This window comes from Ctenopharyngodon idella, chromosome 16, assembly GCF_019924925.1.
Source record: "Ctenopharyngodon idella isolate HZGC_01 chromosome 16, HZGC01, whole genome shotgun sequence".
Lineage (NCBI taxonomy): Eukaryota > Metazoa > Chordata > Actinopteri > Cypriniformes > Xenocyprididae > Ctenopharyngodon > Ctenopharyngodon idella.
This window is the reverse complement of record NC_067235.1, coordinates 26633342-26649175: the sequence shown is the minus strand read 5'-3', so window position 1 is coordinate 26649175 and position 15834 is coordinate 26633342. Positions and strand designations below refer to the sequence as shown.

At 38.4% G+C, this 15834-nt stretch overlaps 2 protein-coding genes across 3 annotated transcripts; both read left to right on the top strand.

Moving 5' to 3' along the window:
• The first annotated feature begins 1111 nt into the window (after positions 1-1111).
• LOC127497942 (protein S100-A1-like) lies at positions 1112-4087 on the top strand. The gene is made up of 3 exons (XM_051866785.1): positions 1112-1328; positions 1880-2025; positions 2349-4087. Exons 2-3 carry the CDS (start codon positions 1885-1887, stop codon positions 2508-2510), a joined length of 303 nt encoding a protein of 100 aa, XP_051722745.1. The 5' UTR covers positions 1112-1328; positions 1880-1884; the 3' UTR covers positions 2511-4087.
• Positions 4088-5385: 1298 nt separating this feature from the next.
• On the top strand, positions 5386-9407 carry s100w (S100 calcium binding protein W). 2 transcript variants are annotated; one of them, XM_051866783.1, is made up of 3 exons: positions 5386-5572; positions 8110-8252; positions 8621-9407. In XM_051866783.1, exons 2-3 carry the CDS (start codon positions 8112-8114, stop codon positions 8798-8800), a joined length of 321 nt encoding a protein of 106 aa, XP_051722743.1. In that variant the 5' UTR covers positions 5386-5572; positions 8110-8111; the 3' UTR covers positions 8801-9407. The 2 variants fall into 2 exon arrangements, with proteins under 2 accessions (XP_051722743.1, XP_051722742.1); XM_051866782.1 differs by lacking the exon at positions 5386-5572 and adding an exon at positions 7364-7532.
• The last annotated feature ends 6427 nt before the right edge of the window (positions 9408-15834 follow it).

Genomic DNA, 15834 nt, shown 5'->3' with positions numbered 1-15834 from the left:
GAACTACGCCTCTGAGAACTTTTGCTTGAATTGACATTTATATTATAAGGATCATTCTACAAAATGCGTTCTCTTTTTGTCCTTTATATGCACATTTGGCCATGATGTTAAACAGCTGATTAGATGTATCAGCATTAAATTAAAGCTTTAAAGCCATAAATCTCTTTACACAAGCACAAGCATTGGAATATAAAATTACTGATCGGCCATGTTTTACTTTTATGCATAATTATGTCCAAATATACACCACATTAAAATGAATTTATTTATCTTGAGATTAGACTGCAATTTCTTAGCTATTTGACACACTATATAGGCTACCTGACAGAATGTTTAACATCTTTAGTCTTTTGTATGTTTCTGTGTTGTATTTCTTCTGTTTTCTAATGGCTTATCATGGTGACAGAAGTGCTACAAAACAAGCTTTGCCTTTCCCAGAAATGACTGAAACTATACACTCAAATGGGATGACAACAACAACAAATGCCTTAAGAGCAACCAGACTGAAAGAAACATCATTTTCATAAACATGTCCATTACAGAAATATTGTGGTAGATTTATTCAACATAGATGTCCAAAGAGCAGCCAGTTCATAGATGCTGTCCTTATTATCTCTCCATGCTTCCTTTAATATTCCCATAAATAATTACTGTCTAACATAGTACCAATGAGTGAAATCACATAGGTCTCTACCAACCTACGCCTACAGTATGATACCTCATGTATATAATGTATACATATGCATGTACATATATGATACACAATGTCTTTAAGTACATTTAAGTGGCCTTTTATTTCATTAATGTTATATTATCTGCAAGTACATTTTAAAATCTAAGCTTTGAAGTACACTACATGTGCACATTCCATACAATTAAGCACACTTCTTTTTCACAAGGGTGATTGCTGGTTTTAGCTGGTTTTCGATGGTCTAACTGGTTTCACGTGTTTCAAAATCCATTGAATCCAGGAAACCAGAGCAAACCACCTTATGCTTATTTAAGGTGTGTTTTGTTCCAGCAGAGTTGGTTAGAGTGGAATTCTTCATTAATAAATCTGTACCAGCAGCACTGTTAAATTCATTTACATACACTGGCTAACATTCATTCGCGTTTGTACTGTAAACCCCAGTCAGCGTATTCTGTAGCTTTAAGCCCTGAACAGTGAACATTTAGGCTAAAGTTCCTAGTCACAGACTCACCCAGCCTCACAGTCATCATCCGGGCGGTGCCCCGCTATAAATTCCTGCGCTGCTTCTTGAGCAGCTCTTGTGCAGGACATTTAGTTCGTTCTTTTATCTTCAGGTGATCCTCTGCCTTTTATCAACGTAAGTACGAAAACTTTTACTATTCAGAAACACGTTGACATTTAAATAAAGGCATAGTAAAACTTTGCTTAGTTACTAACCGAGAGCACTTTTTAAAAGTTTTTACCTTAGTATTGTAGTGTTTCTCTACTTGTTAAGTGATAGTAGGAAAGAACTTTGAAATGCGAATACACTTTTTAAATGGTGTGTATATGCGTGGATGCACAGATTTTATGGCCGTCAGTGTCACTTACGTAATTTAATCTAATCGTTTTTATAGGTAGATTAAAAGTTCGATATTAAGTTTAAACAACTTATTTATTTTGAAATAATTTAAACCGTTGCATTAGGATATAGGCCTACTAATAATGAATGCCTTGATTTTTCCTGCATCTATTTGGCATGACATCTGGTTGACATTACTCACACTTTGGCTTATTTCCAAATGGAAAAATCCACTTCTGTTTCCCAATCTTCCCAATAGGAATAGAACAATGGACTGTTTGCATAATATTCAGTTTGATTAAGGGGTCAAACACAAAAACTAACACATTATCTCTCACTGTTTACAGTCACAATGCCGTCTGATCTGGAAAGAGCAATGGAGACCCTGATCGTGGTGTTTCACCGTTATGCTGACACAGAGGGTAGCAAAGCATCCCTGAGTCGCAAAGAGCTCAAATTGCTGATGGAGAAAGAGCTGTCTAGCTTTCTGAAGGTACAACATTCCTTCTGACATACACCCAAGGCGGGACAACTTTAAAAATGGGCTTGGGCTCTGTAATGATCAGGGCCTTCTAATGGTATAGCAAGGGCAGGGCTGTCTGAAGCATGGGGTGGGGCCCATTGTGAGGTAACGGAAGCGGCCCCCAGGCCATTCACGATCGTGGAGCCCCCTCAAGCAAGTGCAGTACGGTGCAGGACAGTCCTGAGCATCTGTACCTTTCAGATCTTCTTCATATTTCACTCTTTCTCCATCATCTGTGGAAACCTACTTTCAATTCTATTATATTGCAAACATGTATCTTTTGTTTCTTCCAGTCTCAGAAGGACCCTGCTGCCGTAGACAAGATTATGAGGGATCTGGATGCTAATGGAGATGGAGAGGTGAATTTTGAAGAGTTTGTGTCTCTTGTGGTGGGCCTGTCCATTGCCTGTGAACAGCTCTACCAGAAGGCAGCGGTTGTCAAAAGCAATAAATAGCCAAACATGAAGGGAAAAAGGAATGTCTGTTTTTCTGCTTCATCATTTTGTTAATATATTTTACACTTTCAGCCACATGCCTCGATTTGAAGTTGTTACTGTAGTTACACTGTATGTATGTTTTGCAAAAGAGGATGTTTTGTCATTTTTGTTCAGTGATGTTCAAATTTACTTTTAGTTTTTATAGAGGGGTTTCTGTGCACCGTCATCACAGAGATGCACGTGCAACTAGGGGGCAGAAAAGCAATGTCTCATCATTACTGAGAGTTCATTTCTTAATATAATCGGTGGAGTCCGCGCTACCTAGGCTTTCAAAGTAATTGATGTTAGCCATTTCCTCACTGTCACACACCTAGCTAGCTGTCACACATCTCATGTCTTGTACAGTTTGTTTACAGTATCAATTTTCTTTCAAATGTGGTGGGTCGTGATGTAGCCTTGTCGTAAACATTTAGGATAGAAAGGCTCAACAACCAACAAAACCAGGTAAGTTCATACATTCATAGGGTATGTCAGGTTTTTATGATTAGCAAACTTAGTTGGACAATTTCATTCGAGACCTGATGATTAACGTTACAACTAGAATTGCATGCACCTCCAAGTACTGTTTAAAAACGATATAATATTCTTTGTGGGCTTCATTAATGGTGATAAATAATTCGGCAGAACAGATGTTGTAGTAGGCTACCTGCAGAGATATGCATCCACCTCTTTTCTGTTACCTCCTGTGAGGTGCATGCAGAATTCACCATAATGGGATGTTCTAAAATGTTTAACGTGAAAAAGCTTAACGTGGCTTACTTTACTAAGACAGTTATTAACAAACCAAACTTAGTAAACACCATACTAATAAAGCATACTATGTAGGCCTACAGAAAATCAGATGAACATAATAATATGAACAATAATATGAACGCAACTAAGCATTTTCCTCCCATAAAGAAAGCGCTTAACGTGGCTTAATGTACTAAGACAGTCACATTAAAAGACCAAACTTAGTAAACACTATACTAATAAAGCAAACTATGTACAGAAAAGCAGATGAACATAATAATATGAACAATAATATGAACGCAACATGTTTAATTAAGCATTTTCCTCCCATAAAGAAAACGCTTAACATGGCTTAATGTACTAAGACAGTGACATTAAAAGACCAAGCTTAGTAAACAACACTATACTAACAAAGCATACTATACAGAAAAATTGGTCATTAAGTGACGTTAAGCTTTTTCTTTATAACGGTTTTCTTATGGGAGGAAAACACAACGTGTAATCAAACGAATTGCGTTCATATTCTGGGCTCATCTGCTTTGCTGTACATAGTATGGTTTATTAGTATGATGTTTACAGAGTTCGGTTTGTTAATACCTTTGTCTTAGTACATTAAGCCACGTTACACATTTTTCCGGCATAAGACTCGTTAGTGGTTTTGCCCCCTGGATGCACACACATCCAGTATTGTTTGTATACAAGAAACTCGTCTATAAGTAGTATTTGCATTAGACACAAAAGATATCATTCTCAGAAGTCCTGTAAGTTCCACCATGGAAATAAACACTCAATGATTTTCCAGATATTTTTTGGTCCTCCTTTGCCTCCATACTGTTCAGGGCTGGATTCTACAATTCTTTGCAAAATTATTAAGAAATCATGTCAGACATTATTCCAATGAGACTCTTGGAGACATTTTGAAGAGAGAATGCAAAATGTCCTTTATGATTGACTTAAGGGTGCAGACACACTGGAACTTAACTTTTTTTTATGTTTCTGTGTTGTATTTCTTCTGTTTTCTAATGGCTTAACATGGTGAGAGAGAGGGCTACAAAACAATTAGCTTTGCCTTTCCCAGAAATGACTGAAACTATACACTCAAATGGGATGACAACAACCACAACTACACAGAAATGCCTTAATATAAACATAAAATATATGACCATATTTAAATAAACACTTTTTATTGTCCTGAAATTAGTTTCATAACTAAAATATGACCAAGAATATGAAAAATTACAATATGTTGTTTCTGAATGCTTTCTATTTTGAATAGAAAACTCTCCTCTACAATAATCATCCCGGCCCTCACTTTTTGTTTTACCTAAATCCACCGTTTACACATCAGACATTCAATAAACACACCAAACACAGATTTAACTTTGAACTACAGGCATAACAATATTTTATGTAAACCTGTCATGACATTCACGAATCTCATTTTCCTTGAGTCTGTCATTACTATGTGATCTGTGGAACATTATACTCATGTTTTTTTTTTTGTTTTTTTTTTTACTATTTTTATTTATTTATATTTTAACCTCACTGGACATCATGAAGTCTGCGATCAGAGTTCTTGTAAGCTGGTGTTTATTGTAGATACAAGTATGAATTCATTTTCATAATAAAATATACTTTTAGGATCTGTTGATTCAAACAACTTTGGTGGTTTTAAAATGTGCAACCCCTCCCCCTTCAGGAACCACCGACAATAGACTATGTGGGTGTTTGAAATCCGTGTAAACAGTTGCGTTGCCTTGCAACCATAAATGACTCTTAGGGTGTGTCAGCCACATGAGATCATGGGACTAAGTGCTATAATGTTTTTTTTTCCTCCTCCGTATGATTTGTCTGGACTTAAAATACATAAATACATACCTTAGATCTTCAGTATAACTACAATGAGTAGGCTATATCGATACAATAATAATTATTATTATTATGCACATATTTATAGTACATTATATAATACATATAAAATGCATTAGGCACAAACAAACTGAATGACACATGGACACTTTTATTTATTTTTTATTTCTTGTAAAAGTGAATTGAAGCGTGTCTGTCATGTGATCATATAGACATTATTCACAGCAGCGCCATCTTTGATTTCTAACGGGAATTAAAGTGAAGCTGTGAGGGATAGACAGACATTTCTTCAGTGGGTTGTTCTGTTATTTAATGTGTTTTTGGATTGTTTTGCTTACGAATCACACAACATGAGCTATGTAAAATTATAAGTGATCTAGGAGCGTACAGCTTTTACCCTGGATGCCTTTGAAAACACGGTAAGTCTTACAACTTCGCTTTTATACCTTTTATGGCGCTGTTCTGGTCTATAGTTATAGTTCAGGAAGGTGATCACTAGATGTCAGCAGTATTCCACACGTTATGAGTTCTTCCATCAACTCGCTCTTCCTCTTCTCCCCTCCCTTTATAGCTGTGTCCCAATTCAGGTATGTGTCGTAGACAAATAAGCCTACAATACGTTTTTTTTTTTCCTACAATAACTCCACAGATGAGATCAAACTTGTCTGTTGGTTAAGTTTAGACCTTTGTTTTGCTGAATGTCTGTGATTAATTATTTTAACTGACATTGCTAACATAGACAACATTTTTGTTTTCCAACACATCAGTATTATCATGTCAGACAAAGTGACACCACTTCTGCATTGTAAAAACCATTATATAAATAAAGGTGACTTGACTTGACGTTCTTTCTTTTTTTTACTTTATTATAGTATATTATCATTTTTGGTTATACTTTATTTTAAGGTGTGTTACAGTGTATTAATTAACCAACATGTACTTAGGGTTAGGAACAGAATTTGGTTCAGGATTAGTTGCATGTAATTATGCATAATTTACTGTTAAGTAAATATAACATATGTAACAAGGTCACTGTTAAACAAGGTCACTAAAATAAAGAGTGCCCCATTTTTTTTTTTTTTTTTAATGGCTCCTATAATGCTCCTTTTTTATGTGCATATTTGTCTAGGTGTGTGTACGTGCAGTACAGTAAAAACACTGACAGTTTATATATGCTTACCGTACAATGTAGAAGAACCTGCACTGAACAAAAGACAATTAAATAGAGCACACTTAAAAAGCACACACCCTTTTTGTTAACACTCCACATTTTTCTCAGAGGTTAAGACTTTGTGGGGTTTACATACACTGTTATTTAATTTATTGTTAGTGTTACCATCTTGGTTGTGTTCTGCAAATATATAAAAATATTCTGTGATTATCAATAAAGGAAGGATATGTGATAAGTATGTTAGGTTAAGTGAATTAGAAAGGGTGTGTCTGTTTATTCGGGTGTTTACTTCTTCGGTCTCCAAAACTATACTCATATCACTATATTATGACACTGGATGATGAGTCAGTGTCTTAGTATTTATGTCAAGAAGAAAAAGCTTAAGAGAAATGCTAAAAAAAAAATCCTATTGCTGCACAACCGAGCGGTCATCAGTGTTCAGGATGATGAGTCATTGTCTAGTGTGTGGTTTTGTGCACCATTGTATGCATGTCTGCAGATGGCTTCGTCGTTGTTAGCGTTTCTGTGTACAGCTGCATGTAGTCTCCTTTAAAATGATCTGAGGCCATTTTTTGCAAATATCAGGCATTCTTTGATGTCTGAAGGCTAGATTTAGAGAGGATAAGCGTGTCTCTGTTTACTGCAAATTATTCGTTTGAAGCTTGTGATTCAAGCCTCCAAGAAAACATAGCCAACAACGTCACAGCTACACAATGAGTCTTTCAGCTTTATCCTAAATGTTGAAACTGAAACTTTTTTAAAAGAATGTTTAAAGAAAGGGCATGCAGTCACATCAGAAAAACAAAAAACAAACAAACATGGAAATATGGAATTCAGCGTGCATGGGTAACACCCAGAAGAGCGAAAGAGTAACTCATGTCCTATAAAGTGTGACTCATATTCCCCCATGCAGTCTGAATTGGGAAATCCCCAACATATTTATATTTAAAAAATGTTTATTTACTATAATCAAATTGCATAACTATCTCTGAATCTAAAAAGTGTTACAAGTTACATAATGTATTATTTTATGAAGCATGAGTCTCGTCAAGACTGGTATGGGTGTGCTACGGATCCTCCAAGAATGAATCATTCTTACCACTGTGTGTGCGTGTGTGCTGTGGAGAGTAAAATCTGTGCTTTAAAAGCAGCAGACGATTTACTCCAACAAAAAATCATCATAACTTCTTTGGGACCACAGCGTTGAGGTAAGTGCAAGAAAATAGGAAGAGAGAAAGAGAAAAGGAAAGTGCAAAAAGTAGGAAATATAGACTAACAGCTACAAAAATAGGGCAGAACAGAAGAAGATTTTAGAAGCCTAGAGGAATTTACAGCACAATATCTTCTTACATAACTTACTCACAATTTATAACTTATAATTAACTCACCATCATGTCATTCCAAACCTGGATGACATTCTTTCTTCTGTGGAACACGGAAGAGGATATTTTAGAAATGTCAATTATTTTTGTCTATTCAATGAAAGTCAGTGGGACCCAAAAAAACACTGGACTCCATTGACTTTCATTGTATGGACAAAAACATTCTTCAAAATCTCATTTCATTTAGACACTTTGTATTTTCACAGTGCAGCTAAAATTGCATTCCTGAGTTTTAGACCATCATTTTGTGGGTATGTCTTGCAGAAAATATAAATGTGTGTTGTTTTGCATTGGCCAAAGAACTTCTTTGTGGTGACTTTAGGATGATAAATGTGCATTAAGAGGTTCTAACTGGCTTTAGTCGCCATTCATGAATTTTTTTATCTTGATCTCTTTCTCATAGACATGTCTAAGCTGGAGAAAGCCATTGTGGCCATAGTGGAGGTGTTTGAGGAGTATGCAGGAACAGATGAACAAAAGTCCCAGCTCAGTAATGCTGAACTCGGACAGCTTATTAAAGCCCAACTGACCAGTCCTGAATTTAAGGTGAGAATGAGAGAGATACAGAGAAATAAAGATGAAGTTTTGAGAAAGGAAGTCATTGGTTAGGGGAGGTGAACACCTCCAACATGTTGCAACAAATCTATTGCATAATGTTGTGCAGTCGTTGGGCAGTCAAGGCTTATTACGGCAACCTGTCGTGAGAAGGGTTTACACGAATGAGTCGTAACGTATGAAAGAAAACTCGAAAATATTCCTGCTCTCCATTCCTGCTCTATTTCGCTTGCTAGCATACTTTTTTAGTATCTCATAGACACTGCTGCCTTTAGTTGTTCCTCGTTTTTTGCAATACAGCTATGAGTGGTATGTAAGTAATAACAGGATTGACATTCCTCCCTCTACGTCTGTCTCAGGATAAAGTGGATCCAGAGAATATTAAGGAGGTCATGGAAGAACTGGATAAGAACCATGATGGAGAAGTGAACTTCCGTGAATTCAGTCAGTGTATTGCTGGTCTTGCCAGGGCCTACTATATGAAAAAGCACGGCAAGGAAAAGTGTAGGGGAAGGGGCAGAGGGTGTCAGGATAAGTGAACACACACGTCCTTCACACACTCTCCTCACATGCCTCTTATAAGGTCCCAAAGTACAGTTAAACCAAAATTTATTCAGACACCTTGAACATTTCATTTATTAATACAGTTTATTCACTATAGTTTAAAAAAATGGTAATAAAATATGACAAGATCTCGGAGTTAAACTTTGTCAGAAAAAAAATTATCTTAATTATGTCAGCTAACACTTAAGCAAAACATGGTCAGGTCAAAGTGTCTGAATAATTTTTGGTTCCAAATTTGTATAAATTTTACTGGTAGTCCACTGTATGAAGAATTTTTGGGTATAATATGTCACAGTTTACTTTATTTTGCTATCCTCACTTACATAAATGAACTATAGTGTCCTGCACACTAGTAAAAATATATCAGAAATGTAATTTTTGGTTTGACTGTACCTCTCAGTGTCTCACACTGTTCTCTATAATGTTGCCAACAATTTTATATGCTTTAAGACAGTATGACACAGTAAAAATGGTATTGTGCAAAATGTTTGTCTTTTTTAACAAACAGTATTTACTTTACAGACGTTTTGCAAAAGTGTAATTTATAGTTCTGTGGACACTAATAAAACCCTCTTGTGATCACTCATGTGTACCTCTCACTTTTTTCTTTTCATTTAGTTTTTATATGACAATTTATACCAATTATTGCATTTATTATATCATGAAGGCTAATTATTTTAAAATTTGTTCAAAATAAATTTATTTAAATCAATGAGTGCATGTTGTGTTTCAATATATTATTTTGTGTGTGTTGGGGGGGGGGGGGGGGGGGGGATAAAATATAATTCTATTATTTACATTATATCACATTTTGAGGGTAATACACATTTATATAAAATATTTATATCAGTGATTGCATGTTATGCTACTTTATTATATCACATAAATATGTGAAAAATAAAAATATATATATATAGGTTACTTGGGACACTTTTTGCCATTAAAGGATTAGTTCACTTTTAAATGAAAATTACCCCAAGCTTTACTCACCCTCAAGCCATCCTAGCTGTATATGACTTTCTTTTTTCTGATGAACACAATCAGAGATTTACTAATAAATATTAATAAATATCCTGATGCATCCAAGCCTTATAATTGCAGTGAGCGATACCAAAGAGTATGAGCTGAAGAAAGTGCTTCCATCCACATCCATCATGTACTTCACACGGGGGGTTAATAAAGTCCTTCTGAAGTGAAGCGATGCATTTGTATATAAAAAAAAATATCCATATTTAACAAGTTATGAAGTAAAATATCTAGCTTCTGCCAGACCGCCTTCCGTATTCAACTCACAAAGAAAGTGTCGCGTCAGTTAAGCATTTTCCGTAAGTTGAACAGGGAAGGCGAATGACGTAGTGCAAACTTTTTGAACTGCGAGAGTTTTACACTTTCTTCACACGGCTCCCCCCAGGAGAAAAATATGGATTTTTTTTTTTTTTTTTTTTACACAAATGCATCGCTTCACATCAGAAGGACTTTATTAACCCCCCGGTGTTTCCAGCCACATCCATCCATCGTAAACAAGGCTGTGTTCATCAGAAAGAAGAAAGTAATTTAGATCAAGTTATTAACCTTTATTTAGGCTTGATAGCGCTTTATACAGTACAGATTTTTTCAAAGCATCTTTACGGGGATAAACAGAAAAATAATGATTCAATGATGCAAACAGAGTTCAATTCTGCTGTAAAGCAGCTCTAAAAATGTTGTCATCGTCCAGCTCAGTTCAGTTCTCATCCAATCAGTGCATCCAAGTAAATAATATTGCTGAATATTAAGTTTCCCCTACTAAGTAAGCCAAAGGTGACAGTGGCAAGAAACCCAAACTCCCATCAGTGACAGAAATAGGGAAAAAACCTTGGGAGAAGGTCAGGGGGCCAGTTCTTCTCTGGCCCAAAAACCAACATGGGCGTGGTTTAATTCCAGGCTGCATCACAAGTCAGATTGTGGATTGGTATATTTCAGAATATTTCATCCAGTTCCTTCTGCTTGAAGATTAGGATACATCACACCGGCATATGGTGGGGCAGAATCGAAGCTGGCCGTAGGGGTCTGTGCAGAGGTCTGCTGCAAGATTAGTTGAGTTTACTCAATTCATTTCATCAATAAATAATTTTTTGAGTGTATATAAAAAATGTTATAAGAAAGTAACAAATTATTTTTCCTTCTAATCAGACTTTTTGTACATGTTGAATCAAGCTCTACTGCAGTTGACCTACTTTCTCTATGCAAACAAGCATGCAAATATGTCCTTATAGGAGAATCGCTTTGTAACATTATTTGGCACAAATGATTCTGTCACGCCTCTGTTTTACAAATGCTGTCATCTTTTATGAATGTGCAGTAACCAAAACAAAAATCTCACAAAATGATTTCAGGTAAAGTACCCTTTGAAAAAGTCATTTATGTAATCTAAAAGTCTGTCTGAAAATGAAATTTATGTTATGTTTTGATAAAATTCATTGCAAAGCACAAATGCACACACACACACACACACACACACACCCTAACTTACCCTACCCTACACTATACTGTGTATGTTTTCCACAAAGGCCTAGATCAAACAGAGGTGTGCTGAAAGGAGTGCAGGCAGTTTTGTTTGAAGTATCTCATTGACTTATTCAAATTGATAATTTTGCTGCAATGCAAATAACTCACCCATTTTGATTATAGGCAGTCCAGGTTAATAACCAGCAAAGTTTGTTGTCAGGCGATCAGTCAGTTATATGTCACATTTACAGACTCAAGATAAAATTTAGGACTAATAAAACAATCAATATTCAAATTCCTAATATACCAGTCAAAGAGAGCAAGATAACAGACTAATACATAATATCAGCTTTAGTATAGGTGTATTTCAAGAGCAGGTTTGAATCTGTGAATCTAATAGTCAACTAAACGTTAGTCAACGAGAAGAGTCTTAGTCGACCAACATTTTATTAGACAGTTAGTCGCAGAAAAAAAACTCGTAAACTCGCAAAGTCACTTAGTCAGATTGTTAACTGCGGGTTCTTGTGGTAATTACAGTAGCCTATGTCGGGAAAGAAATCGTCTCAGGTTACGTATGTAACCATGGTTCCCTGAGAACAGGGAACGAGACACTGCGTTTGAAACGCATATGGGGAACGTCATCACGTGAACCGGTGTCTGAAAGCAATATCAAATCTCACCAATCCTATTGGCCGGCTACAGCCTATGACGTCATCATAGACGCGACCCGGAAGTATAAAAGGAGCGCCTAGAGAAGCAGTCAGTACCTTATAGTCTGAAGGGACTGTTCAGCAGGCAGCCCCGATGCATGGCAGGTAACGCAGTGTCTTGTTCCCTGTTCTCAGGGAACCATGGTTACATACGTAACCTGAGACGTTCCCTTTCGAAAAGGAACTCTACACTGCGTTTGAAACGCATATGGGGAACGATATACCCACGCTGCCATGTTTGAGGGGAGTGCATGCAAAAGATGGCTAGACAAACGTCAGAACTAGCAATTTCAACTGAAATGCCAGAACCACTCCCCCTACGGGTCATACATAGGCTGTCAGTGACAGCATTCCCTATGGCCAACAGCCCAAGCTATAAGCCTCAAAGAGGCCTTCCACAGAAGGCCTACCAAGGCCGCTCAAATGCTTCTGGGACCAAACTTCTTTTCAGAGAAAAGAGGGTACCTCTAAGGGAATGTGGCCAGGGGGCCCGAAGGAACCCTAGCCAGTCACTTGTCAGGGGAACAACGTCAACCCTGAATGCTACCAGGGAGGCCGACCTGGTCTAAAAACAACCTAGTCTTGGCCAACAACCTGTCTGATCACAGAGTCTCAATTCACATTCTTCAGAGAAAACATCCAGTAAGAGGGACTGCAAAAAGGCAGTAACCAACTCAGACCAGAACCTAGAGACGGGTATCCTGGAGCGCAGGACTCAGCTTAGCGCTTTATACCCTTACCAATGAGGGGAGTAACACTTCGCTCAATCCTAGGATCTACTCATCGCCTGATTATTTGCACTGAGGAGGCTGTGCACTCTAAAGAGACCCCAAACAAGGGGAGTACAACCAGCCTAGGGGGCTGATCTCGAATAGGGAGGCCTCAGAGAGGCCTTCAACCACTGACCAGACTTAGGGAGCTAAGTACTATGCAGACCAACCCTCAAACGAGGGGAGTACTGGGCTCAACCTAACAGATAAACCGTACTGTAGGCACAAAATCATGGAGGCCCAGGAAGGGGCCTGCAACATGACGTGAACGTGGCATCAGCTCGTGGCAGTGTATAAGTTCTAAGGGAGCCAATATGATTACCAAACTCTCCAGTGAGGTTAACTATTTAACTCAACCTGAGCTTAATTCTAATTGAACACATTCCAACAGGCAATGTACTCAGTAAAACACTCTTTACTCTCTAAGCATGACAAGTAGAAACCACGCCACTCTGCTCTGAAAGAGGCCCGGACAGGGCCAACTATTCCAGAAAGACACAGGCGTCAGCCAGTGGCAGTGTCTAAGCTCTAAGGAAGCCAAATCTGAGAACCAAACTATCCAGTGAGGTTAACTAATTTAACTCGACCTGAGCTAATTTCCACCATGCAATGTACTCAGTAAAAACACTTTTTACTCTTTAAGCAAGAGGAGTACAGACCTACGCCATCATGTTCTTGAAGGAGGCCCAAACAGGGCCTGCGACTCCAGAAAGGCACGTGGCGTCAGCTAGTGGCAGTATCTAAGCTCTAAGGGAGCCAATATGAGAACCAAACTATCCAGTGAGGTTAACTATTTAACTCAATCTGAGCTTAAATCTATTCAACACATTACACAATGTACTCAGTAAAAGACTTATACTCTTTAAGCAAGAGGAGTACAAACTATGCCAACATGCTCTGAAAGAGGCCCAAACATGGCCTACTACTCCAGAAAGACACGGGCGTCAGCCAGTGGCAGTGTCTAAGCTCTAAGGGAGCGTAATCAGAGAACTAAACTATCAAGTGAGGTTACATAGCTTAACTCAACCTGAGCTTAAAATCTACACATTCCAAGAGGCAATTTACTCAGTAAAAACACTTTTTACCCTTACAGTAAGGGGAGTACAAAGAATATATGCTGCCATGCTCTGAAGGAGGCCAGCACCAGCCTACTAATTCAAATGATCACGGGCATAAACCTGTGGCAGTGCTAGTTTTAAGTGAGCAAACTCTAATTAAACATCTACCAACAAAACTTGTGAAACAACAAGCTATTGTACTCTGAAGGAGGCCCAAAAACAAAGCCTTCTACTCCAAACAACACAATCAAATCTTGTGGCAGTGTTTAACTCTAAAGGGAGCTACATAGGAGCCAAACTGAATAGAGAGGTTCCTTGAACAAACTCAACCTGAGCTATGCATTCCAACAGGCCATATACTCAGTAAAAAACAGTTTTTACCCTTATAGCAAGGGGAGTACAAACTTAGTCACCATGCTCTGAAGGAGGCCAGAACAAAGCCTACTACTACAGAAACAGGTGCTAACCTGTGGCAGCAATAGAGTTATTGGGCTCACATCGTGTAGGGCAAAAACTAGAACTAAAGCATTAACAACCCTGAGAAACAGGGGAACGCTTTACTTTTTATTCATACTACCCTGAATTTCAAGGGTGGACGCTTTTCACCAAAGACAGTAGATATCTGTACTGAACCCTAGGGAACAGGAGCTTAATGAAAGCTAACACCGTTTCACTCAAACTTGAATGTTAATTCAAGGGGTTCAGGGGAAAAGACTAAACAAAGTATAGAATGAAAGTTCTAGAAAAGTGGGGCCTCAGCAACACTAGAATTCTCTTAGTCACATAGCGATAGGGCCTACCACCTGAGACAATGGCACCAGGGAGACTAGCAATAGCCTGCTACCTTAGCTGCTATCTATCTTGCACCTACACCAAAGGGGTAACGGGCCTTGGCCTGACAACTCTGATAAGAGGAGGCCAGAACTAGGAAACTACACTCTCCTGACAGGGGAAGTAATACATAGGGTGAAATGCTTCAGTATATCACCTAAACCCTAGTTCTAGCCTAGGCCAGCTATAGCTGTGGGCCTATCTGGCCACACAAAAGCATAGATCTGCCTCTTAAACTCTCAATAGAGAGGTGGCAACTCTGAAAATCTCTAAAAACAAGAGCTCAGAGGAGCGATGCTCAACCCAAGCCAAACAATGTCAGGCGGCCCCAAAGGCTGACGCTTAACATAGATCTATCTGAAGTAAAGAGTGCCAATCTTTAATACAAACTCTAGCTATGACCAGAGAAGAAAGCTACTCTACCATATGGTGGCTGTAAAGGTGGCCATATAACCAACACAAAGATAACCAAGCTAATGGGAACTTCAGGGCCCTGAATCCCCTTACTTTTTACAGACCCAGGAAAAAACTATACAGGAAGACTAAGGTCGACACATTTTAATATAAAATAGACCAAGCTTACTCCCTGCGGCTCGAAGAATGAAGACTTACCATCATAGAAGGATGGAATCTATGGTTCTTTCAAGCCTGAAAGAGCCCCTTCACTATCAAGCCAGAAGGCGAGCCATCAGAAATATATTCATCATGGGCCCAGCCTTCAGCCTGAATGTAAGAAGCGCCTGGGTCAAATTAACCATTACTCAGGAGGTGGAAGAAGAGAGGAGAGTGTAGATATAACTACCCTCATGGAGAGGAAATCAATCACTAATGCTGCTGGCGTCTGCGATTGATTACCTCCCTCAAATCCTGCTTCTTCTTCCTGGAGTCCCGCCTTCTCTGGGACCTGCTCCGAGGAGGAGGATAGGGGGCATCGACACATACCCATGCTGGCTCAATCCCTCAACATCAGTGAAATTAGCCAGTGAATACGAGCCGAGCATGGGTTCTTCCATGCCTTCTTGATCTCAACATGTAGATCAGGATGGAATGGAAGGCTCACGGGGGCTGTCGGGTTGTGGCCAGAAAGGAACCGCTCGTCGAGCCGTCCGCATGCAGCCCCTTTCTTAACACTCTCCCAAGGCAGCTGCAGCCT

Coding starts and splice junctions, on each gene's coding strand:
- LOC127497942 (XM_051866785.1), top strand. CDS start 1,885: ATGCCGTCTGATCTGGAAAGAGCAATGGAGACCCTGATCGTGGTGTTT. Junction 2,026..2,348: donor AGCTGTCTAGCTTTCTGAAG/GTACAACATTCC, acceptor TGTTTCTTCCAG/TCTCAGAAGGACCCTGCTGC.
- s100w (XM_051866783.1), top strand. CDS start 8,112: ATGTCTAAGCTGGAGAAAGCCATTGTGGCCATAGTGGAGGTGTTTGAG. Junction 8,253..8,620: donor TGACCAGTCCTGAATTTAAG/GTGAGAATGAGA, acceptor CGTCTGTCTCAG/GATAAAGTGGATCCAGAGAA.